General features: G+C 39.7%; 2 protein-coding genes across 2 annotated transcripts; both read right to left on the reverse strand.

The window, feature by feature from the left end:
- Positions 1-14,363: 14,363 nt before the first annotated feature.
- Positions 14,364-18,912, reverse strand: LOC136203722 (2-alkenal reductase (NADP(+)-dependent)-like). Its single transcript, XM_065994935.1, has 5 exons — positions 18,608-18,912; positions 16,512-16,689; positions 16,107-16,273; positions 15,101-15,183; positions 14,364-14,949 (listed from the first exon to the last, which is right to left on the reverse strand). Exons 1-5 carry the CDS (start codon positions 18,836-18,838, stop codon positions 14,571-14,573), a joined length of 1,038 nt encoding a protein of 345 aa, XP_065851007.1. The 5' UTR covers positions 18,839-18,912; the 3' UTR covers positions 14,364-14,570.
- A 3,361-nt stretch (positions 18,913-22,273) lies between these two features.
- LOC136203751 (probable glycosyltransferase At5g11130) lies at positions 22,274-26,203 on the reverse strand. The gene is made up of 3 exons (XM_065994977.1): positions 25,942-26,203; positions 24,205-24,562; positions 22,274-22,936 (listed from the first exon to the last, which is right to left on the reverse strand). Exons 1-3 carry the CDS (start codon positions 26,094-26,096, stop codon positions 22,274-22,276), a joined length of 1,176 nt encoding a protein of 391 aa, XP_065851049.1. The 5' UTR covers positions 26,097-26,203.
- Positions 26,204-26,929: the final 726 nt, after the last annotated feature.

Consider the following 26,929-nt stretch of genomic DNA (forward strand, 5'->3'; position numbering starts at 1 on the left):
TCTTGCAATATACACAGGAAGTGACAATCCAGAAGCTCACGTTAGAAAATATCGAATACTGCTTAGGCTCAACCGTGCCACCGAGCCCGTGCTCTGCAAAATGTTTGTTACCACGCTGGGGGGCCCAGCCTATTTGTGGTTTCAATCTTTGCCTCCAGGTTCGATAAACAACTTTGATCAATTGAGCAGGGAATTTTGCGCTAAATTCGCCGGCTGTATTCCTGCAGTGGTGAAATCTGGGAAGCTTTTTGAGTTAAAACAGAAGGCGAATGAATCCCTTCGGGAGTATGTAGACACTTTCAACCAGTTGTGCATACAAATCGTTGATGTGGATATCTCCGTAGCTGTGGAATGTTTCGTAAGAAACACCACCTGTAAGAGTTTGCAGGAAGATCTCATTCGAAAGAAACCCACCAGCATGGCAGAGTTGATGGAGCGTTGTAAAGATTTTATAGAGGTGGATGACATTCGACGAGGTTCACCATCATCGTCGAAAAGGGACAAGGGCGAATCTCGTCCCCGAGATAGAGACAGGGACAAGCGTCAGGACTCTTCCTCTAGAAACAGGCGGAGAGATTCTAAGAACAAATCAACGTTTGTCACCTCTTTCACACCTCTCAATGCTTCTAAAAGTGAAGTCCTTATGTGGATCGAGAACAGTCAACACAAACGGAGCATTTCATACCCCGAACCGAAGGGAGGGGAGTACACCAATAATGGTAAAAATCCTAAAAACTATTGTAAATATCACAGGAAAAATGGCCATGACACTGACGCATGCTGGGAGTTAGCTCGAGAAATCGAGCGTCTCATAGAGAGGAGCAAATTGGATCGGTTCATCCAAACTGAAGGCAAGAGAGGAGATGGTGATAGATCTAAGGAGGACCCAAAGAAGAAAGGAAAGGGTACCATCAATGTCATAGCAGGCGGACCTGGATACCAACCAATGCTAAAAAAGGCAAGGACTGCCGCCCTTGACAGGACGTCGTTAAATCGCCCATTTTCTGATGTAGGTCCTGAAATATCTCCCCATGTGGATGCACTGGTCGTCACTATAATGGTAGAAGGCTGGGAGATGAAAAGAGTAATGATTGATACTGGGAGTTCATGCAATGTCATTACCAGAGGAGCTTTTACCAAACTCATGATTGATCATGTTCAAGTAGAGCCAAATGTGGTCGATATCTTGGGAGTGACGGGACATACTATCCAAACAAAAGGCCAAGTCACTCTGGATTGTGAGCTTACAGACGATGATCAGGTCTGGAAGGGTGATCTGGAATTTTCTGTCTTGGATGGTCAGTCAATATCATCCTCGGACGGCCCTTTATCTCCGAAGTTGCAGCCCTTATCTCCATACGCCACTTAACACTTTACATTCCCACGGCCAAGGGAGGCGTAATGATCAGAGCTAGCCAAAAGGTGGCCCAGGAGACATATTCGGCATCACTAATGATTCGCCCACAATCTAAGGAGGAAGATGAAGAGGAGCGCGTCATAATGGCCTTGGGCGAGACCGAAATGTACCTTATGGCGGATGAAAAGCAGGTGCGAATGGCTAAAGGGCTCAAAGGCGAAATTAAAAATGCAATCACCAAGGTACTCTGTGAGGCGGAGGATGTCTTCGCATGGAAGGATGAAATTCTCCCCGGAATCAGTCCAGACGTGATCACTCACAAGCTCAACATTGATAAAGATGCAGTTCCTGTGGCTCAGAAGCGGAGAAACCATGGTCCGGAAAGGCAGAAGGTGATAGAAGAAGAAATCACCAAGCTCCAGCGGGCGGACGCCATTGAGGAGGTGCTTTACACACAGTGGTTGGCGAACGTTGTTTTGGTGAAAAAAGCGGGCGGATCTTACCGCATGTGCATTGACTTTACGGATCTCAACAAAGCTTGCCCCAAAGACAACTATCCTTTGCCATGTATTGACATGCTTGTAGACGGAACCGTCGGTCACGCCATGTACTCCTTTACTGATGTGAAGTCAAGTTATCATCAGATCCCCATGGAGCCCTCAGATAGAATCAAGACCTCGTTCGTAACACACCAAGCCACTTATTGTTTCAAAGTTATGCCCTTTGGGCTTAAGAACACGGGTGCAACTTATCAGAGGATGATGAACAAGATATTCGCAGATAGTAAAGGGGACAACTATTCTGTCTATGTAGATGACATGATCATCAAAAGTACGACTATAGAAAAGCATGCAGATGATATAAAGGAGGTACTGGACGTACTCCGACGCCACAACATTAAACTGAACCCAGAGAAGTGCACTTTTGGTGCGACGTATGGGAAATTCTTAGGGTTCATGATCAGCGAAAAAGGAGTTAGCCCAAATCCTGACAAGGTTAAGGCTGTCCTAGAAATGCAAGCACCACGGAATATCAGAGAAGTACAACGCCTTAATGGGCATATCATAGCCTTGGGAAGGTTTATCTCTTGTTCAGCTCGCAGATGTCAGCCCTTTTACGAGGTCATTAAGAAGCAAAAGGCATTCGAGTGGAATGAGGATTGTGAAAGAGCCTTCGAAGGAATCAAGCGGTTCCTCACGGAGCCACCCATGATGAGTCGACCTTTGAAGGGAGAGGACCTCTACATGTATGTATCAGTTACGGATAAAGCCGTATGCACGGTCATGATACGAGAGGAGGATGGCCAGCAATTTCCAATTTATTATGTGAGAAAGATTCTGAAAGACGCCGAAACCAGATATTCTAAACTTGATAAAATGGCGCTGGCTGTTGTCACCACGGCAATCCGCCTTAGGCCATATTTTCAGGCGCATACTGTAGTGGTTCGAACAAATATACCAATGAGAAAGGTGTTGTAGAAACCAGACACTTCGGGAAGGTTGATGGAATGGGCAATTCGCCTGGGCGAATTCGATGTAAGATATGAAAGCAGGTCAGCTTTAAAGAGTCAGGTCTTGGCAGACTTTGTGAATGAATTCACTGATGAAGGGATAGATCATCCCAAGCCTCCAGTAGAGGAATGGACAATGTACACCGACGGCGCTTCCTCGGCGGATGGAGCTGGTGTAGGTGTTGTGATCAAGGGTCCCCAATACATAAAATTACGGTACGCAGCAAAATTAAATTTCCATGCAACTAATAATGCTGCTGAATATGAAGCTCTGATATTGGGATTATGCCTACTCAAAGAAATCACTCCTGAGCGGATTGTGATCTATAGTGATTCTAAGCTAATGGTCAACCAAGTAATCAAGAATTACGAGGTGAAAGACGAGGTTCTGGCCAAATACGTAGCAGAAGTCAAAAAATTGCTGGATCACCTTGAGATTAAAGAAACTAAATGGGAACTGATTCACGTACCAAGGGAGTCCAACACAGAGGCGGATCATTTGGCCAAAATGGCCTATTGTGAGGAGAACTGGACAGATCCGGATTGTCCATTCGAAGTTAAAATAGCTCCAGCCTTCGCCTCAGAGGAAGTATCCCTACTCACAACGGTAGAAGATGATTGGAGATCGGTCATCCGCCAATATCTGCTAAATGGAACCTTACCTGAGGACAAAGAAGAAGCACGACGGATAGTTAGGAGAGCGGCTTATTTCTCCATGATCAATGACGGCCTTTACAGAAAATCCTTTAGCCATCCCTGGTTGAAGTGCATTCTGCCGGAAGAGGGACAACAAATCCTCAAAGAGCTACATGAGGGATCATGTGGGGCTCATGAAGCATCCGCCGCCATCTTGAAGAAATCCAGGTTAGCGGGCTTCTACTGGCCCACGGCAGAATTGGATGCCCAAAAATTGGTAGAATCTTGTCACAGTTGCCAGATTCATGCGAATGAATCACATACTGCCAAACATATCCAAAGGCCCATCATAGAAGGACGGCCATTCACCCTCTGGGGAATAGACATTGTTGGCCCATTTCCTCCGACTCGCCGACAGAAGAGGTACGTGGTAGTGGCAGTGGACCATTTCACCAAGTGGGTAGAAGCCGAAGCTGTTTCCTCCATCACTGTAGAACGAATGGTGGAATTCGTCAGAGACAACATCGTGGGAAGATATGGTGTTCCACATACCATCATCACCGATAATGGAACACAGTTCAACTGTAGCGAATTCAAAGCTTTCCGTGAAGGGTTGGGCATCCTGAACAGATTTGCCTCTGTTTATTATCCCCAGTCCAACGGGATGACTGAAGTTACAAATGGGACGATCGTAAAAGGGATAAAGTAGAGATTAGGAGAGCATGATAAGAAGTGGGCAGACCAGCTGACAATCGTTCTATGGGCTTATCGCACCACCCCAAGGACGGCCACAGGGGAAACACCATTCGCCCTTTCTCACGGTGTCGAAGCTGTGATCCCAGTCGAAATACAGGTCCCCAGTGACAGAGTGGCCTTTTATTGTGAAGAGGACAACGGTAAACGGCTAAGGGAGCACCTAGATCAGATAGAAGATCGCAGAGACCAATCCTATGTGCGCATGGCGGCATATAAACAGCGGATCGAAGCTTACCATGATAAAAACGCCAAGCTTGTGGATCTAAATGTGGGTGATCTTGTGCTCCGAAAGGCTGACAAAGTCCAGTCTCGAGAAGGCAAGGGCAAGTTAGGGCTCAACTGGACGGGTCCATATCAGATAGTGGACAAGATTGGATTCGCCACATTTAAAATCCAAGACATGGAGGGCAACACACTGCCACGCACATGGAACCTCCAAAATCTCCGCAAATATTTTGTCAGAAAATGAAGTGTACACACGGTCTTGAGTACTCTTTTTCCTTTAATAAGCTTTTTCCCATGTGGTTTTTCTTATTAAAGGTTTTAACGAGGCTCACCTATAAGACCTACTTGCTGTAATAAAGCATTTCTCCCATTAATAAACATCATTTGTTCTATTGTCTATGTTCTTTTTAAAGTTTATTGCAGCAATATCAATATTCCAGTCTTAAAAAGAAGGGGGGCATCCAACGCTCTCCATATTTACAACGTATCGCTATCTTATAGCTACTTTATTTTCGCCTTAAAGACATAAGAGCATCAACCTTATGGGCGGATCCGTCTCTAAGCGGATCCCAATCTCCAATAGAGTTAAAACGATCCTTGGACGCAAGGTCTTTACACTCTCTTATCCTTCCCAGAGAAGGATTCACAAGTCCTACGGGCGGATCACTTCACCTCAAAAATAGGTAGCAAATTGATCCCCTGGGCAGCTTTACTTCCTCTAGAAGGAATAGAACAGCTTCTAACCTTCACAAAGGTTCATACAATGGAGTATGGCTGGCCACCGACTCCAACACAAATCCTAGATGCCTATATATTTCCTTACGCAAACGTAAAGGTAAAATAACATAGCTTCCATGAAGGATTAAAACAAATTGTACTTAAAGGCGTTTTTACAATATCACAGATAAAAACAAACTAAGTAACAATGGGAGCATCCTCCTTTGCGCTTTCTTTGCTCACGGCGCTTGCTTGGGGATCTTCCTTCTCCACATCCACAGATACGCCAGCCGGAGATACCTCCTTATCCACAGAGGAAGTGGGACCAAGGGGAAGAGTCTAGTCAGGAATCGGTTCTTCACCCGCCTTAGGGGGCACCTCCTCAAGCTCATCTAACGTGACAGTAGTGGACGGCTTGGTTTCCTCCATAGGCCCCTTCATCCATCTCCGAACATAATCACGGAGGTACTCCTTAGCATCTAACATTTTGTTGAATTTTGCCACATCCTCTGGTTCGGGGACGGCAAATTGCGGATCTGTGAAATTAGTCTCAGGATGCGCCAGTGAGAAGTACGCCATGAGCATTTCGCCATAATAAAAGGCTTGCTCACCCGCCATATATTCCGCTTCTCCAAGGGCGTCCTCGTGGTTTTTGGCATCAGACACGATCTTTGCCTTTAACTTCTCAATTTCTGCGTCCCTAAGAACCAAGGCGGCTGTGGCGGAAGCAAGGTTTGCATTAGCGGAAGCGAGGTTTGCATTAACAGAGGCGATATTCGCATTGGCTTCCGCTATCTCTTTCTCTAACTTCTCGATGGTTGCCTTATCCGCCACATTTTGAAGGAGCTCTGTTTCCATGGTACGTATGCAAGAATACAACTGTCAAAAACAAACAATTCAGTCAAAAAGCAAAAGGGAATGAAGGACTAGTATTTTCTGCAAAACAAAATCCTTGCTAAAGGAACTCACAATGAGGAGCTCCGTTTTCCCCTTTTACGCATGAATGGAACCAGGAATCTGGTTATGGTTCCTCTGCACTTCGCCCACCTGACCCAAGGCCTCATCCAAATCGTTTAGGATGGATTCATTCTCGAAAGAACCTTGGGCTCCAAATTTGGCGGACCAGTATCCACCAATATCGGGTTTCGACGTCTACATAAACGTTCAGGGGTCAGAACTCAAGCCCAAAACCTGATGAACAAATAAAAATAAAAGGTAAACTACCTGTGCAATCTCCCCAGCAGGCCTGGCGGACCTCATGGCATTCACCATAAGCTTAGGGCCTCCAGTGGTGGTAAGCTTCCTCCTCTTTAGTGGCGGCTCAACCACTGTTTCCGCAGGACGTTTTCCAGTATCCGTTTGAGGATTCGCCGCTTGATCTTTCTTACGTGCTTCAGCCTCCAGAAACTTCCTACACTTCTCTGCAAGAGCGTGATTGGCCTTTGATAAACCCCTGCCAAAGAAAACATTAAAGTAATCAAAGTTCACGAAGAAATGAAAGGTACCTTGGTCAAATTGCGTAATCTTTGAGTAAATGAATTGATCCCCTTCCCGGCGAATCAATGGAATATCACTCATCATGCAAGCTAAGGCATCCGCATATGTCCATGCATCCGCCTTGATCTGCTTCATGAGCTCCGCCACCTTCTCATCACTATCCGTTAAAATTCGCATATCGCCCGCCATATGTAACGGCCTGGGATTCCAGAACGAAGGAAAACCCAGTGGTTCGCCATCTTTTATCTTCACGTAGAAGAATCTCTCATCCCAGCAATGGACATTAGACATTTTGTCACTAAAGGGCGAATACACTCCAAATTTGGCGAACGTAAGATAGGATTCGGACTTCCGTTTTGATGGTTTGTGAAAAGCTCTAAAGATATGACCCGTATATACTACTCCTAAATTTGAGGCGAGGTAGCAGTCTAAAGCGATATCCAACCAGCAGTTGGGATGTAGCTGGCTAACCGTGATGTCAAAATAGGAGAGGATGTCCGCCATCATCTTCGGAAGAGGAAGTCGGAACCCTCTCTCCACGTGACTACAGTATACTGTAAGGAAATCGCTAGGCGGACAGGAAGGACGTTGATGAGATGCGGCAAGCTGGGTCTCATAGTTCTTGATCCAGGGAAAGCGATTCGCCAGATCCACTAGATCCGCGGCGCTCATACGAGACGGAGTAGACTCCGCTCGGGGATTTTTTTTCCTAGGAGGAATCGAAGAAGAGGCCATTGTCCCCGGAAACCACCCAGATGCACCGGCCGGAGCGGCGCCAGAGACAGAAGTAAAAAGAGTCGGGTTCCTAGTGGAACGAGTTTGATAATGATTACGCGCCGAGTCACTAAACCCAGCTAAAACAGAGTTAATCGTACCCTCGGAAGAAGAGGAATTCTCCGATGACGAAGTGGTCCAACTAAAATCGACTTCTATTTCAGGAGAAGAGGTTGAATTAAAAAGTTCTGAAGTTGACCTAGAAGATGAAGACGAACTTCTAAACATCCAGAGAAAAGTTAAACAAAAGAAAACGAACTTACATGGGAAATCGGAAGCTTGGTGCAAAACTCTGAAAAAATTCCCGGAAAAAGCTTCGAGCAATGGAGAAAAAACGAAGAAGTGAAGAAGAAAGAGAAAACGAAAGAGGAAGAAGAAAGTGTTTATGACGGCGTGCGGAAGCTCAAAAGCCCTAAAGGACTTTAAGGGCATTTTGGGGGGGCTTCTGATAACATCGAGATATTAACCCGAGGACTAAAAGGGATATTCACCTCAAGAACGCCGCATAGTGATCCCCAAAGGGGAACTGGCAGGCGGATCTCCACGGATCTGCTCTGAGAGATCCACTGGCGGACCTATGGGGCGAATCTCTTCATTCACCTGATTCGCCATTATAACGGCTGGCCGCCGACTCGGCCATAAAGATCATTAATGAGTTATCAATTAGCTAACTGCCAGGTTAGAGATAACTCGTAACCGCCATTAATGGAACATTAATGGAGACTTTCTAGTTACCTGAAGGTTACGACTTCTCAGCTATATATAGCCTGGTTCCCTAGGCTATCAAGGTACACGTTCTCACAACCTTTGTCAATTCAGTTTGTTTCCTTGAATCATCTTACTGACTTTGGCATCAGAGCTTCCCCCCGTCGAACCCAACGACGCCCCCACAGGGACGAAAGTTGATCAGAATTTCTCTACTTGTTATCACTCTTCGACGCCTTCCTTGCCTGCTCTTTGTAATGCATTAATAACAATCTGTGAATCCCCTTCGATGCTTACGATCTCATCCCCGCGCGCTTTGATCCAGCTGAGAGCTTCCCGGCATGACATAGCTTCAGCCAGGACAGGATTAAAGGTCCCTTCAACAACAGTAAACCTGGTAGCAATAAAAGTACCTGTAACATCTCTGATTACAGCGCCTAAACCGATACGGTTTCTTTCGGCATTTACTGCGGCGTCAAAGTTGATTTTAATCCCCAATTTTGGACGTGACCAGCGACTATGTCGATGAGCTCAGGGAGTGCTAGAAGTATGGACTTGTTGTTGCGCCTGTTTCCAATCGCATAGGAACGCATCTGCCCTTAGCGCAATGTTGGATGCCGAGAACTGCAGGTTTTCCCAGATCAACTTGTTTCTACCAAACCAGCAGAACCACATCCTCACGGCCCATTGACCCGCGGTCTCGGGAGACTGCTCATGAAGAATTCTTTGCCATTCGCTGAAGAAGTTCCTGTCCGTCAATAACTGATCGGGGGGTTCCATAGCGGAAAGGCGTCTGATGCTCACAGTAGCCGCGCAACCAAGGAATAGATGACTGATAGATTCCATAGCATTATTACATAATGAGCAAGTAGGATTGATACTAACCTTCCGAAGCTGAAGATTATCAGTTGTTGGGAGAATATTCCAGGCTGTATGCCAAAGGAAGTTTTTAACTTTCGGGGGACAAGGAAGTAGCCATAGCTTACTCCATGGAGCGTTACAAATCTCCTCTGGGGGCCTTGGGTAGCTTTCCGCCAAGGCATAGTAAGCCGATTTTACACTGTAATTCCCTTTCTTCTCCCACCGCCAACAAACTCTATCTTCAATATCACGCATCGGGAGCGGTATGCTTTGAATACGAAGCCGATCCTCCTGAGAGAAAACTTCCGAGATGATATTCCAATTCCACTGCCCATTCTGTATTAATTTATCAACCGTCCACGTCAAATCCGCGTCCGTCATATGGCTCGGGCCTCCAATGTCGGAATCGAACTATTTATCCCGCCATATCCGTGTTCGATTGCCGTTACCAATCCGATTTCAGGTGCCTGAGAAAAGTAGCTCGCGGCTTTTTAATATACTCGACCAGATGTAACTCGAGTTGTAGCCAATGACTGCTTCACGGAAGTCTGTGTTGGGGAAGTATCTGGCCTTGAAGATCTGAGACACTAGAGAGTTAGGGCGGGTGATGAACTTCCATGCTTGTTTCCCCAAAAACGCTATGTTAAACACATGAAAGTGTCTGAAATTCATACCCCCCCACGCTTTCCTTGAACACAGAGCTGTCCAGGCTTTCCATTTTATACCCCGTCCCCACCAATAAGCATTCAGAAGAGTTTCCATTTTTACACAGATAGCTTTAGGCAGGGAGAATACCTGCATAATGTAGGAAGGTAATGACTGAGCTACCGCTTTAATCAACACTTCTTTACCACCCTGGGATATCTTCTTTCCTTGCCAACCTCTCAAATTTCGGCGCAGGTGATCTAGGATGTAAGAAAAGGTGGATGTCCGATTTTTTCCAACTCTAGATGGTAGTCCTAGATAGATATCCTGACAGTCCACCGGACTCCGAGTAGTTGAGCCAAAACGGTCGCGCGGTCGGCGGGTACTTTTGTGCTAAACATGATTTTTGATTTGTCAAAGTTAATCTTCTGTCCAGATGCGCTTTCATAGACCTGAAATATATTTTGAATTACCTCACATTCCTCAACCGTGGCACGGAAGAAGAAGTAGCTGTCATCTGCGAATAGTAGGTGAGAAATCGATGGAGCACCTCTGCACACCTTACAACCATGGATGCTATTGTCTTCCTCCTCTTGTCTGAGTAGGGAGGTGAGAACTTCCGTGCAGAGTATAAAGAGGTATGGGGAGAGAGGGTCTCCCTGTCTGAGGCCCCTTGATGGTTTGAAGCGCTCAAAGGAGGAATTTCTGTTTATAATCTGATATTCAACTGAAGAGACACAGAGCATGATTATATTCACTAGATGATCTGGAAACTGCATTTTAGTTAGCACTGTTCTGAGAAAGTCCCATTCGATTCTGTCATATGCCTTTGACATGTCAATTTTTAGAGCTGCGAACCCTTTCTTTCCACCCTTCCCTAATCTGAGTGCATGGCCAGCTTCAAACGCCAACATAATATTATCCGTAATGGATCTTTTCGAGACAAAGGCGCTCTGGGCTTGAGAGACTAGAGTATCTAACACGGGTTTCAAACGGTTGGCCAACATTTTTGTGATGATTTTCATAAGGACATTGCAAAGGGTAATCGGTCTAATGTCTGTCAAAGCGAGAGGAGCCTGCTTCTTTGGTATTAGAACAATGTTTGTAATATTAATTTGTTCCGGAATCGTACCTGTATTGAGACAATTTATGCAGAAATCAGACACCGTAGGGCCAAGTAGTTCCCAATGTTGTTGGAAAAACCCCGGATTGAGACCATCTGGGCCTGGTGCCTTATCTGGATGCATCGCGAATAGAGCCGATTTAACTTCCTCTTCCATGAACTCACGCGAGAGGCGCTGTTTCTATAGCTGCGATAGCCTTGTCTTTACCGTATCAATAGCTGATAGATTTCGAACTCCTTGCGAGGTAAAGAGCTGTTTGAAGTGTGTTTGTATAATTTCCGCGAGTCCTGATGTCCAGCTGTGAAAAACACCATCCGTCGTATTTAGGCCAGCAAAGTCGTTTCTCCTTCTTCTCATTCGGACTGCAGCATGAAAAAATTGTGAGTTTTTATCGCCTGTTCGGAGCCAATTAATCTTAGCTCGTTGCTTCCAATAAGGTTCCTGGGCTACGCGGACCTCCTCAAGCTCTCTGATAGTGTTGTTAATTTCTGCTTCATTGTGTGTTCCTCTCAGGTATTCAAGTTTGTGTCGTAACCGTGCCGCCTTACCACGGAACTGCTTTCTGAAGTTTGCACCCCAAACCTGCACTCGTCGCCTACAGTTTTCAATTCGATCCGTAAAGGTCATGCTATCTGATTGCTCCCATGTCTGATTGATCAGATTCCTACACTCATCATCTCTGCCCCAAGCATTCTCATATCTGAACGGAGCTGGATCAGAGGCCTGTGTGTCTGTCGTTGAGATTAGTAATACTGAGTGATCCGATTAGGTAGCGACAAGATTATGTACGGTTGCCAGAGGGAATTGATTCAACCATGCTTGACTCGCCAGTCCGCGGTCTAGCTTTTCTTCGATAGTTACTTCATTATTCCATTTGCGAGACTAGGTGAAGGGATAACCGTGCCAATGAACTTCAGATAACTCGCAATAGCTAAGGGTAGACGCGAAACCTGCAATGAGATTATATGGATGGCTTCTGCCACCTCTTTTTTCGAATGAAAAAAGAAGGTCCTTTAGGTCCCCGACGACTAGCCAAGGTAGATTGGAGATTCTGTAGAGATCCTTCAGACACTGCCATGAAGCCTGTCGACATGCTCGTTCGGGGAAGCCATAATAGCAAGTCAGACGCCACGGAGGGAATGATTCCTGGGTGATGATTACATCAATAAAGTTAGTTCCATATTTGTTCAGTTTGATGTCAACTTCTAATTGCCAGAGAAGCGCTAGACCACCTCCACCCCTGATACTATCGGTAGCGAACATTCTGTCAAATTTCAAATTTTCTTTCACCTGTAACATTGCTGTCTTGTTGATCATTGTTTCCATCAGAAAGATAATGGAAGGTTTGTGGGTCGAAATAAGCTCCCGGAGCTCGCGAACTGTTGCCGGGTTGCCCACCCCCCGGCAGTTCCAACTGAGGATTTTCATAGCTTCCGACTGGCCCCCTCAGAGCCTGCCGATATCTCTATTTCAATTGTGGTATCCATCACGTTGTCTGTGTCACTGTTTTCATCAACTGTGCATTTCCGTTTGGTGTCTGTAACAAATTGAGTAATTTCCTCTTCCTCCATCTGGTTTTGTAGATGTTCCTGTACCTGTTTAAATGTCTGAGTCGAATCGTGTTCTGCTGTTGGATCCGAAGTGTGAGATGCTAGGGCGGGGGTTTTATTTAGCCAAGGCGAGGCATTCTGAGTAAATCGGCGGGGAGCGGCACGGAGGAACGGGCCATATACGGTTTGAAGTTCCGGGTCGTTCAGTGCTCTGAAGGGCGCACAGTCTCTCGCATTATGGCCAAGTAAACCGCAGAAGAAGCAGAAGTGGGGAAGCCGCTCATATTGAAAATTGATCCAGACCCATTCTGAGGCTGTTTTCCCCAGCTTTGTGCGACGTTTTAGAGGAATTCTGACATCCAACAAGACTTGGACACGAAGGTAGCCCACAAAATTCTGAGAGTAGTCCCTAGGATCTGTTCGTAATACTTTCCCAACCAGGCTGCTACAGGCTATAGCAATTTTTTCGGTTCTGAATCCCACTGGCAATCCGCGTAACTGTATCCAGAAGGCGGCTTCGTTAAGTTCTATCGAAAGGAGTTCCTCCTGGCAACTTACTCTTTTAAGCACAAGGAGTTTGTTCTCGAAGGACCAGGGTCCTCCGTTTAAAACGGCACTAACGTCGAAGATGTGATTGAACTGGAAAAGAAATCTGTCGTCTGATATTTCGACAACTGACAAACCACCTGCAGGTTTCCAGAGTTTGGAGAGTGTTATTTTCATACCTTCCGCATTGATAGGTTTGTCCGAGATGAATCTACCTATGCAGCTCCAACATAAGTCGTATTCCGGGAGATGGTTATTGTCTGGAACAATAACATGACCTGTGTCTTCATCCGCAAGCGATAGCTGAAGATAGTTGGATGCGAGTTCGTTCATGGTTTCAGATTTGGGAGGTTTGATTGTGATATTCCGTGATAGGAGGGGAGGGCGAAATAGGTTAGGGTGGAGATTATGGTATGGATGAGGGTAATTGGTAGTAATCGAACGGAGGTAGGATGGGATAATGAAGACTTAAACCTCAAGCAAAGGTAGAAACGAAGGAACCCTAGAACCAGGGTATCGGATGCTCTGATAAAAATCCAGAAAAAATAAAACTCACAGGGAATTAATGGTTATTCATTTCCTTTCCTTTCCTTTAGTTTTTCTTTCTTGATTCCTTTTCCCTTACCCCTTGTGAACCAAACGCCCCCTTAATCCAAATTTAGTCCCAACCGCTATTAATTCAGATGGGTATTTTTGTCCAAATCAAGTGAAAGTGTTTAGATTTGTAAGAAGTGGGAGAGCTTTCAAATAGATCCAAATTTGTAATTAATCCCCTCATATGTATGCTGTAAGTGAAATGATAAAATGGTAATAGTAAGGTTGCAAATGGGACGGGAATTCCCCATCTCCGTCCCAATCGAGGATGGAGATTTTTTTACTCCCGTAATCTAGGTGAGGATGAGGATAGGTACCCTCTCCCAATATGTCCTAGCAGATTCCGTAAAACTTTTACCTCCTTTTTATGATTATTATTTTCATATGTTAAGTATACTGTGTTGTTTCTAACATCTTCTTTCTTTTGAAATTTGAATGTTCCATGAAAATTATGTAATTAATAGTATATTTATTTTATTTTTTTTAATTTAAAGAACAAAATTGATGTTTTAAATGGAGAAAGGAACTGGGGAATGGAGATCCCTACGAAGATAAGAAGAAAAATTTTCCTATTTCAGAAATGAGGACAATGAATCCCCTGTTAGATCTGGAATGGGAATGAGAAAATGTATTCCTTCTCATCCCGCCCCATTTTACATCCCTAATTAATAGCTCGAATTGGAATTGGTGAACAACAAATTTGAATTAAGAACATGCTTGGCTTAGTTAGTTATTGTTTACATTTATCCTTCTTAGTTGTTGGTTGCTGTTGGTAGATATTAACTGAAATCCGTAAAAAATTAACCAAATGATAACTTGACAAAGTTTGACTTGACTCCGTTCTTTTTAATCAATATCACTATAAATTACGATCAAATACTTATTTTCAGATCATCATTTTTTTAATTCTTTAACGGTTTTTCTTCGGGACTTTAATATTGAAAAATGCAAACTTTAAGAATTTTTATACGAGTCATAATATTAACACAATTATATTTCGGGGCATATGGATGTATTTTTCCCGCAATTCGATAGTTCACAATCCGATGCTGCATTTATAGACTTTGACAAACTCATTCAGAAGCAACTGCAACAATCTGTTTCCCAATATTGTTGCCATTGAAGAGTCCTACTAAAGCGGCCGGAGCATTCTCCAGGCCGTCTGCTACGTCTTCTACATACACAATCTTCCCCTCTCTGATGTATTTAAGCACCATTTCCAGGTATTTCGGGTACTGATCATAGTAATCGGAAACAACGAATCCTTCGATTCGAATCCGTTTGTAAATGATATGCATTAAGTTGTTCACACCATCTGGTTGCTCGAGATTGTACTGAGAGATCATTCCGCAGGCTGAGATTCGTCCTCGGGGTCTCATGTTCAATAGAACTGCATCAAGCATCTTCCCTCCAACGTTTTCGAAATATATATCAATGCCTTCAGGAAAGTACCTATAAAAAGTCGTAGGATATTGTTAAAATGGATTGTCGTGTCATAGTTGTATTATCTAATAATCTATATATTTCACATTATTATATATATGATATAAATGTAACAAATATGATAATCGTGTAAAACAAATCGTGTCAGACGGATACTGACCTTTTCAAAGCTGCATTCAGATCTGGCTCTTCCTTATAGTTGAAAGCATCGTCAAACCCAAACTTATGTTTTAACAGATCAACCTTCAAGTCAAACCAAAACAGAAAAAGCTAGTTAGTGAGGCTGCTGCTGCCTGTTTGCCTGAAAACATTTATAAAGGGCCGTCGAATTCTTACACGACAACATGATTACTTGATATGATTATTATTTTTTTGTCATTTACATCAATATATAATCATGTGGAATATATAAATTACATAACACGGTAAAATGTTGTTGTCGTGTGACTGAGAGGTCATGGGTTCGAGTTGTAGGAGCGGCCTCTTGCCAAAAAGTTTGGCAGGGGAAGGCTTGCCTCTTATACACCCTTGTGGTGGGACCCCTCCCCGACCCTCACTTAGCGGGGACGCGTAATACACCGGGCTGCCCTTTATAACACGGTAAATCGTTTTGTATAATCTTACCTGTTTATAACAACAAGCTATTTGTATTATGCATAGAAAAAGCATACAGAATATACTCTTGTTGAGGTGATACTAGCGGCTCGATAAAAGCTCGACCATTTTTGTCTCGATTAATAAAGGAGCGGAGCTTGAGCACGGCGAAACTCGGCTCCAAACCTCGCGAGCAACCTTGGTTACAGGTTCACGAATAAGCTCGATTATAATGTTCATGAACATGCTCGTAAGCAAAGATTTTTTTTTTTAATAATAGTATTCTATAAAGGGGAAAATGTAAAACTACCTAGTTTTCTAGGTATCAAAACTACGTAGTTTTGCGTTAAAAAATTTCAAATAAACATAATTAATTGTTCGCGAGCAAAGTTCATGAACAAAATTAATTAGCAAGCAAAGCTCGTGAACAAATAAATAAGCTGCTCGCGAACGGTTTACAAACAAAATATTGAGCTCAAACTCGTCTATTTTTTACCGAGCCGAGCATCAGCATAACAAAGCTCGGCTCCATTACAGCCCTAACTGTATGGAGGATGAAAAACCGATATTACCTTGTCTTTGGTTCCAGCACTTCCAACAACGTAGCAACCTGATAATTTAGCAAACTGGCCAACTAGCTGACCAACAGCACCAGAAGCTGCTGAAACGAACACAAACTCTCCTTTCTTAGGAGAGCATATCTCATAAAAACCAGCATAAGCAGTCAAACCAGGCATACCTACAATTTTTATGAAATCAATTAGACAACCTTTTAGTTCATATATCGAGATTTGGATAAGAATTAAGAAGTAGCAGGGCCTTTAAAACTAATTTCATCTGCAAATGTTCTGGAATAAAACATGCTTTACTTGCTTCTGTTAACAATCATCATCAGGGAAGGTCTATTAACATTTTCATAGTACCAAATATCCAAGTTCAATAGATTCATTTGAAGTTTTGAGGGGGGAAAAAGTTACCAAGAATTCCAAGATAATAAGATAGAGGGATATCTCTGTCCTGAATTTTGAATAGTGTATCTGTGGATGTTATTAGACTGTACTCTTCCCACCCAGTCATTCCCCAAACTATATCCCCTTCCTTGAATTCTGGATGCTCTGATTCCAAAACTTTGGCTACTCCTCTTCCAACAATAGGCTGCAAACCATCTCAAAGTCAATAATGGAGATAGTGTAACAACTCTTTCAAGCCAAATATAAACTTTTGTTTTTGAAAACAACACATCTATTTAGATCTAGCGACGGATTCAAGATTCACTAATACGGGGTGGGGTATTTATAGGGCTGTAATCGAGCCGAGCCGAGCTTTGGCCACCTCAAGTTCTTCTCGCTATAAAATTAACGAGCTCAAGTCCGAGCCGAGCTTTGGCTTGCTTAAGCTCGGCTCAGCTCATTAGAAAATAAACGAGCTCGAGCCTAGCTTCGAGTCCAAAACCCTATTTGAATTTGGTTCATTAAGAAAATTATCTAATAATGAATATTTATGAAGTTTGCTCGCAAATAGCTCTTTAATTGTGTACATAAAGTTTAAACAAGATCACAAGCAAAGTTCGTGAATAAATAAACAAGATGTTTACAAATAGTTCGTCTATTACTCGTTTATTATATTTGTGAACGAACTCATCTAATAGCAAATAGCAAATGTAATAATATTAAGTTTAGATATTTGTGAACTAACATAAAATTATATAGTTTTCTACAAAACTAAAATTTGTTCATAAATGTTCTAATCGAGCTGCTCGTGAGCTTTGGCCCGCTCAAGCTCGGTTCGTTTACGAACTGAGCCAGTAAATCGTGCTCACGAGCGACTCGTTTACAAATCGAACCGAGTTGAACCGAGCTTTTATCGAGCCGACCACCGAACCGCTCATGAGCGGCTCGGCTCATTTACAGCCCTAGGTATTTATGATGTTCTCTGATGATCTATGATAAGTTTTGAATGCTTTTGCATGAAAATTAAAGCACCCTACATAGCTTCTACGGAGTTTTCCAATGACTAGTGTATACTCAAGCCTTCCTGGATCCGTCATTATTACCACGGAAACTTTGATTTTAAAAGGCTTAATAATGGACCAGATTAGGAAGTCATCTGAAACTTATAAAAATTCAGAGAGCAGTTGAAAGTTTAGGCCAAGTATAAAGGGAAACACATGTATTAAGCCATTTTAAAAACTTTTCCACATCCATTTCGGAAACCGAAACTGAAACTCTTAGAAACTTGTACAGAATGTTTCAGGTCATGTTTGCATAACTTAAAATTGAAATCTCATTTTCTAGGATGTAATTCTGAAACATAACATGTTTTCAGAAGTAGATTAATGTTATCTACAAACTTTCAAAATGAAAAAAAAAAAGCTTTTTTTTCTTTCATTATGTGATTTACATGTAATTTTTTTAACGAATTTATATGAAAAATTAAACATACATCCTTGTAATTTTGAAATTTACATATATATTTATACGAGTTTTTTTTTTTGGAATCATATACGATTTTATTATTTACACATTTTATGCGCCTTTTCAAGTCAGTTAGGATGAATTTAGCCCAAAACGATTTTAGGTATCAACTCATGGTGCCTTCTATGTTTTCATCATTGGATGATGGATTAGAAAATTAATGTAACAGTAAAAACAGTCAAAGTAAGACTTAAGCATAGCCTTTACCAACTCATTAGGTAAATTTTAACAAATTACTCCAAAATATAATCAGTTTTAATATCTCAAAATTTATAAAATTTTAGCTAATTCAAAATTTATCAACTGAAATTCAATTTGTAATAAATTGAATTTATCACTCATTATGACCCTTAATTCCATAACAAACAGACACATACATGGACAATCATAGAAGCCCAGAAAACCCCCAAAACATAAAAAAAAAAAAAATTAGCATTAACTGCTAATAATTTCCCAATGATTCTTGAAGTGGCGCAAAACAATTCCCAGAAAATTCAATATCTGAACTTAAGACACAATAAAATTATCAAAATTCCATAGAATTACTCTGGTTTGAACAAACCCATCTCAAAAAAGAAGGAACTAAAAAAAGCACTTACCGAACCAGGTGCGAAGGGTTTCATGAAAAAGTCGGCGGGAAGATTCTTCATCCGCATTCTCATGTACGGATCGCAAGATAGGTAGAGATTCTTCACAAGAACCCCCTTCGTACCGGATTGAAGCTTGATTTTGACAGAATCAGTGGCGATGTACATGTCTGATTCTCGAATACAACCAGATACGTAATCCCTAAATATTACCTGCTTATTTCTCACTTGATCACTCTCCATTGGTTTTGTGGTATCTCTATCTCTCTCTCTCGGCACGGAGGAACTGAATTCTACTGTCTGTTACTAGATTTGAAATGAGGAAGAAGACGAATGTTTATTATTTTTTTTTTGGTAAAGTTCAATAAAACCCCTGTAGTTTCACTAGTTTTCAGATAAAGGACTGTGGTTTACTGTTTGTCAAAACGAGGATTGTTGTTCAATGTCATATTTTCTATGGAACTACATTTTCGATTTTAGAGAATCATCTTTTTTTGGAACTTTCTCTCTCTAAACATTAACTTTCTCTCTCTTTACCAAACATCATCTAAATAATCTTGAAATAAAAAAGTTGAAGAATTAAAATTGCTTAGAATATTAGTAGTTCTTAAAATATGTCATTTTTGAAGTTGTTAAGAGTGATTTTAATAGTATCAATCGAAAAAGTCCTTATTTTGCTAAAGTTGAAAACCTCAGTCCTCGTTTTGACAAAAAGTAACCCACAGTCCTTTATCTGAAAATTAGTGAAACCATAGGAGTTTTATTTAAACTTTATTTTTTTTTTCTATAAACAAATATATGCACCAATCGAGTTGACTCAAGTCATTATATTTTAATTGGGTAAATTACATCAATGGCAACTGAACTTTAACTATTTTATCATTGGGCTATTGAACTTCGATTGTTAACAATATGACTACTGAACTTTATACTTTTTAATACTGGTGACCACTCAATGCCTCAAAACAACCGTTGACGGTCTGAAAATAAAAAATTCAAAGAGTTAATGATATTATAAGAAACTTTAAATTTTGAAAATGTTTGTTTTGAGGTCATTTAAGTTTTGTTTGGTTAAGAGAGAATGTAAATTTTTAGATAGAGAAAGCTCTAAAAAAGATGATTTTGGAAAATAAAAAATATGATTTCATGGTAATTATCGTTCTGAACAACTTTAATTCTTGAATATTTTCATTTTAAGGTCGTTAATGGTCATTTTGAGGAGTTAGTTAAAATTAAGTGGTTATCGGTGTTAAAAAGTGTTACATTCAGTGGTCATATTGTTAAAAATTAAAGTTCAGTGACCATAATAATAAAATGATAAAATTTAGTGGCCATGGGTGTAATTTACCCTATTTTAATTGAGAGAGCTCACTAAGAAAGTGAGAAAAAACGATTAATCCAACCTCATTACCGAAAAAAAAGAATCCAACCTCATTACCGAAAAAAAAGAAATATATATAATTATATGCAAATGGGTAAATTACACCCATGGCCACTGCTTTTACCCATTTTGATATTATGGTTACTGAACTTCATTTGTTCACTGAACTTTACATTTTTTAACACCAATAGCCACTCAATTTTAACTAACTTCTCAAAATGACCGTTAACAATAGTTAACAATCTCAAAATGAAAATATTCAAGAATTAAAGTTGTTCAGAACGACATTTATTTTCAAAAATCACATTTTTTGAAGCTTTCTCCCTCCTAACCAAACAACACCTAAATGACCTCAAAACGAAAATTTTCAAGAATTAAAGTTCCTTGAAATATTATTAACGCTTTGGATTTTTTATTTTTAGCCGTCAACGGTCGTTTTAAGGCGTTGAGTGGCCACCGGTGTTAAAAAGTGTAAAGTTCAGTGACCATACCGAAAAGAAATGAAGTTCAGTGGCCATAATGTAAAAATGGGTAAAGTTCAATAGCCATGGGTGTAATTTATCCATATGCAAATTGTGGTTTATTTATTTTAGCCGATATCAAGTAAAAATAATTTTGCCCGTAGAACTAGAGAAGTCTAAATCTACTTTGCAAAAATAGAACATGTATGGTCTTCTTTATTGAAGTACAATAAAACGATTGTATACTACAAACTTAGACTTAGAAAATCTCAGTTAAACACTGTTATCACAGTCACATCCGACCATGGAAATCTCGAGCCAAGGTTTTAAGAGATATTTGTCCCTGTTTCACTCCCTCCTATCAATAGAAAACACGTGATTCATCTGTTCCACAATCTATAACTCAACATCAGTAGAAATAAAGTACGATCCTCGAATTAATAAGATCCATTCATTTTTACATTAAACTTATATTATCCTCCAGTTTTTGCCACAATCTGATTTAGGCATCAAAGCAATTCGCCCATACAAACAACCTTCCTTTGACATTTCTTTTGTGCAGTTGGAGATTAACGCATGGACTTTCAGGATTCAACCACGTCAAAAAAAAATCAATTAATGAGCTTTAGAAAGATAAAAGTTCAACATTAGAGGGGAAATAAAGCACAAAATGACATCATAAATAACAAGACAAGTATTGGAGCTAGAAGACCGTGTCAATGCATGGGCCAAAATATTTGCTTGTCACCCGATAAAACGGCCAACAAAATCCGCACATGAAATTATATATAATTATATGCAAATCGTGGTTTATTTATTTTAGCTATATCAAGTAAATATAATTGTGTTGTCGAAATCTGAACCTACTTTCCAAAAATAGAACATGTACGGTCTTTTTTTTATTGAAGTACAATAAAATGATTGCATATTAGAAATTTGACTCAGAAAATCTCGTTAAACATCATCGTCATAATCACATCCGACTATGGAAATCTTAGGCCAAGGCTTTGAGAGATATCTCTCCTATTAATAGAAAACACATGGTTCACAATCTGTAACCATCTTCTACAACTCAACATTAGTATAAATAAAGTAAGACCATCGTGTTAATAAGATCCATTCATTTTTACATTAAGTTTATATTATATTCTCCAGTCTTTTCTACAATCTGACTTAGGTATCAAAACAGTTTGTCATACAAACAGCCCCCTTTTGACCTTACTTTTATGCGGTTTTAGGATTTCAACCACGTCAAAAGAAAAATCAATTAATGAGAAACATAAAAGTTTAACATCATAGGGGAATAAAGCTCAGAATGACATCATAAATAACGAGACAAGTATTGGAGCTAGAAGACTGTGCCAATGCATGGGCCAACACATTCGCTTGTCATCCAATAAAACGGCCAACAAAATCCGCACATGAAATTGTAAACTTTTTTTTCACGAGTGTGTGAGAAACAGGGATGGAGACAGAAAATTAAGGACAAAAGATTATTTTTCGCGAGTTAGGGGTTTTGAAGGGCCCGAAATAGTTCACCCATCATTACAAATAAAATGGATTTTGTGGCTTATTCCGTCAAGCCCCCTAGTCATAGTGTAGATCTATCTATGTACACATCTATATATATTTATTTCTTAACACCAATTATCTCTTATGAAATACTACGCATATCTTTTTGTAATTAATCGAGTGTATTACTTCCAGAATATAATTAATATAAATTCTCTATATACACAATGATGCATTGATAATTAATAGATTAGTATTTCTAAAACATTGATTAAGAAAAATTAGTGTAAAAAAGCCACCACTAATTAAACAAAAAATTAAAATTTATAAAGGAAGCCTAACATTAAGCCTTCTAAGCCAAATAGAATGCAAAACCATATGCAAAACATCATAAGATTTAGCTGGTCTATGAAGAATAAAGTGTCTTTGAACTTGAATTACTCTCTTTTGCATTTTCAAATACTTGCTCATCGGAATCCCCTCTAATATCCTCTTTATTTCCGGTATCTTCGAGATCGGAATATGAACAGAAAATTTACCCCAATCAAGAACATCACTAAACGGTAAAGAATAGTTATCTGAAATGATCACCGGAACACAACCGGCGTAAATTGACTCCGGTACTCTCGGGCTAGCAACTTCCCATCCGCTAGGGCATAAACAGTACTTACTCCGGCTCATTAGTCCGGTGTAATTAAGGTTTTCCGGTAGATGTTCGTAAACTTGAACATCTTTGTCATTGTCTTTCCAATGCTTGAATAATATCTTTCTTACAAATCCGTGATTTTGTCCGGCGAAGAAAGCGAGGATTGTGCGATTCGCCGGAGAATTTCTTATGGGTTTAGGGTTTAGTTTTCCACTCGGAAGGTTAATTTCCGGCAGGGTGACGTCTCTTGTCGGAATGAAGCCTTCTGATGTGTTGGCATTGCAAAGTACTCTGATGAAGTGCTTGTAAAATTGAGGTTGTGCTACTGAAACATCCGGTGCCTGAAAACATTTAACACATAAGATTACGGAAACAAAAACGGATACAGAAACTGAAAATCGAAACCGAAAATGAAAATTAGAATTTTGTGAGGAAACGCGTAAATAATAAAAATATAGCTATAAATTTTTAAAACAATTATAATAGTGACATCGATAACTTTTGAAAACATATTACATTCGAGTTTCCAAATTTTAAAAAATGAACCCTATAAATTATGGAAATATGGAGTGAAAAGTTTTGAAACGTGAAACGCTTTAAAATCAAAATTTTTACGCAACATAGTTGCTAAATTGTAAACAAGGGCAGAGATAGGACAACAATTGCGGGGGTGCTAAAGGAGATGTCCGGTCTGAAATAGGAGTTTGTATATTAAGCACCTGATTTTCCATGTCACTTTCACATTTGGACACGGGTTTTGTGACCATACTGAATAAATAAAATAGTGGAGCCTCTTATAATATGTGTGGATCCGTATTACACATGTCAAAATATGTATAGACGGTCCTCCGAGTGACATGGAGAACCGAATGCTTCTAATAATTCCCTCTGAAATAGTCGGTCTCTCCTTGAGAGATATCCCGATATCCCTAGTGTAGATGACGGGATACAACGTAATGTTGGCAAAAACCCTAAGATTCCCGAAGGAGATATAAGGGTTGAAACAACCGATCTCTCCTTGAGCGGAATCCCATATGTTGTCGACATGCTAAAAGATCGACATACCCTAAAATTCACTTAGATCCGTTGTAACAATCTGATCCAATATCATATAGGTATTATACACTTTGTTCCTAAAATCCAACTTATTAGATATCACGACTATAAAACACGTCTATATGTATCAAAAACGCTCTACTAATATAGCTCAATCACCTTCTTTCCAATTCCGATGTGAGATCCAGTTCATTCCATCTATGAACTAATTAACACACTGTAAGTGGAAAGTCAGCTCAGATACCAATTATAATACTCTGATCCAATATGTATAATCCCTGTATGGACCCTAGATATGTATAATCGTATAAAGATAATATGAAAGACGCAGATAAAGGATATTATGACTATATACATATCTTCATCTACTATCATAATATCCTTTATCTGCGTCTTTCATATTATCTTTATACAATTATACATATCTAGGGTCCCTACTATGTAGTCTCACACTTTGTCTCACGGTTTTAAAACGCGTCTATATGATATTGGACCAAATTGTTACATCCGCCCCGGACTACAAGAAAAAGGACAAAAAAAAGATTAGGCTTACCCAATCATGGCAAGAAACCAAGAAATGATCAGCACCAGAGCTAGTATTCCAAAAGGGGTATTTGGTAGAAATGGTCTGAATATAGTCATAGACAATGGATTGAAATCTGTGGGCAAAACTTTGATGAATCTGACGGGTATAAATAAATTTGATGATGCTAACAACACTAACTGGAATAAAAAATACAAGAGCTTCTTCTGGATTTGAAGTAGAAAATGGGTTTTTTCCAGTTTCCATTTCAGAAATAAATTGACCCTCTGTTGAATATATGTTTGTCATTGGTCCATTATGAAATAATGGTATCTCTCCTTCTTCATATGTCCAAACCCTAAATCTTTTCTCCATTTCAATGTAGCTCCTGTCATTCAAAATTAAAAAACGACGGTTAAAAAGGAATGGAGGGAATAGTAAATATGTATGGGAAAGAGCGGTATTTCTTTTCGGGTAAAATACTAGTTTGTAGTAAAGGAGAAAACTAATTATATATTTTAGGGTTTTTAGGTAAGACCGGGTCCTATAGCATGTGGCGTAAAATCCCATGTTGCGCCATATGATCCAATTCTATCTAAAATTTCAGTGTTTGCAAAACATTTTATAGATTTAGATTGATCCCAGGGCTTGTTTGGTTCATGAAATGACGAAGTTTCATGAACCAAACAAACCCTAAGATCAATCCAAATCTATTTCATTTTATATTATTCTGTCAAATATAGGAATAACTATTAGAGCATCTCTAATGGTTTATATTCACAACCACTCAATTTACATGCCACATGATCAATTTAATAAACATCATTTTATTAAACTATCTAACTCCAATGGTTAAACTCTATAACCACTCAATCATAATGGATCCACCAATCACAAATGATCTACCAATTAATTAAACCAATCATAATGAATTCATCAATTAATTAAACCAATCATATTATTTTAAAAATAAAAAATATATATATAAATAATCAAAAGCTCAATAAACATTGAGTGGTTGATAAAAACTCAATATATTAAACTCACTCCAATGACTGAGAGTTTGTTAAAGGAGTATAATGACATTAGAGATGCTCCTACTAAGGAATATATATTCTATTCTTTTATATTCCATTTATCAGAATAATTATAATTATTTTATTCCATTCGTGAATAGAATGACATTTTAAGGCCCGTTTGTTTTACATATTGTTTGCTGTTTTATAAAAAGCTATTTTTCGAATGTAAAAGTCAAACAGGAGGTCACTAACCAAACACCTAAAACTCCCACTTTTGAAGTGAAAAGACAAACATTAGCATGAAAATGAGCAACCAAACACCCCTTAATGTATATATCAATTTCCGCTATTTTAATTAGTGGACATACACTGCAAATTGTTTTATAAACACCCTATATATGTAATTAGTTTTCTCGTTACCACAAATTGATATTTTAGTGTAAGAACTTATTGGAAACTCCGGCTGTTCAGGCGGAATTGCATGATGTGGCGTAAAACGCCACATGGTGCAATCCTAGTGGGGTTTTGGTGTCAGATGTATACCGATTTTCAAAATAAAGATCCATTGACTGAATCATCAGATTATGTGGCAAATGTCACGCCCATAACATCTGACATCACTAAAATTCAAAACAGCTGCTTTTTAAAGCAATAGCAACAAACAACAAACAAGATCATGTGAAACAAACAGAACCCTTAGAAATATAAAATAAAAAGAAAAATAAATGAAGGGGAAGAAGATATTAACTGATGAAAGGCATAACGGTTAATATAGACATCTCCTTTCGGAATAAACCTCTTCTTCTGGCTGTAACTCGAGTAATTCCGAGTTCGACTCGCCTTCCAAATCGCGGATCTCGCTCTAGCTAAACCTTCTTCAATCTCCTCAATCCGAGTCTTCATTTTCACATCTGAAACATTATTATTAGCTATAATTTCAGTGTTAGAGTCCGAAATCGGACTTGGAAATGGAGAAATGATGGTGGATTCCTTTACAGAAATATTGGTTCTATTTGAAGAAGAAGAAGAGAAGTGGGTGAAAAAATGGAAATTATGATTGTTAATGGTAGAGAAAAAAAGAATGAAAAAAAGTGTAGGGTAGAGTAGCAATGGAGGAGAAGAGCAGCTGATAGCCATGGATATGGGTTTCTGGGGATTTGATTGAATGATTATTTCATTTAATTATGAAATTAATCAATTTAGGGAAGTAGTTGAGAATTAGAATTTTAGTAAATCGTGGACTCATAATTTAACTAAATAAATATCCGATTAAATAAAAGATAATTGAGAAAATTATAAATAATTATTATTTCCCTTTTAATTAATAAAATTGGCCCTTGAAGATCTGGTCAGCGGAAGAGATTCATCCTAATTTTAAGAATCTAGGATCGGAATTTCAAAAATGCTGCTTGTAATTGGAATAAAAAATGTTTTAGTTTCATATCCTTGTAAAAAGGAAATAGTGATTGATCGAATTGAGGGAGCAATGGATCTGATATGGGCATAGGAGTAAATTACCGACCGTTTGGTTTACATTTTGTTTGATGTTGGAATCTGTTATAGTATTAAATCATTTGAGTTTATGATAAATGAGCCCACTATGATTTAGAAAGTTGAAATGGACTTTCTTCAACATAAAGAGGAATTAAGAGTTATATTGACGTGATGTAGGTATGAACCGAAGACAGTGTTCTAAAAATCAGTCAAGATGGGGATTTTTAGAACATCGTCCCGAT

The sequence above is a fragment of the Euphorbia lathyris genome, chromosome 8 (assembly GCF_963576675.1).
Source record: "Euphorbia lathyris chromosome 8, ddEupLath1.1, whole genome shotgun sequence".
Lineage (NCBI taxonomy): Eukaryota > Viridiplantae > Streptophyta > Magnoliopsida > Malpighiales > Euphorbiaceae > Euphorbia > Euphorbia lathyris.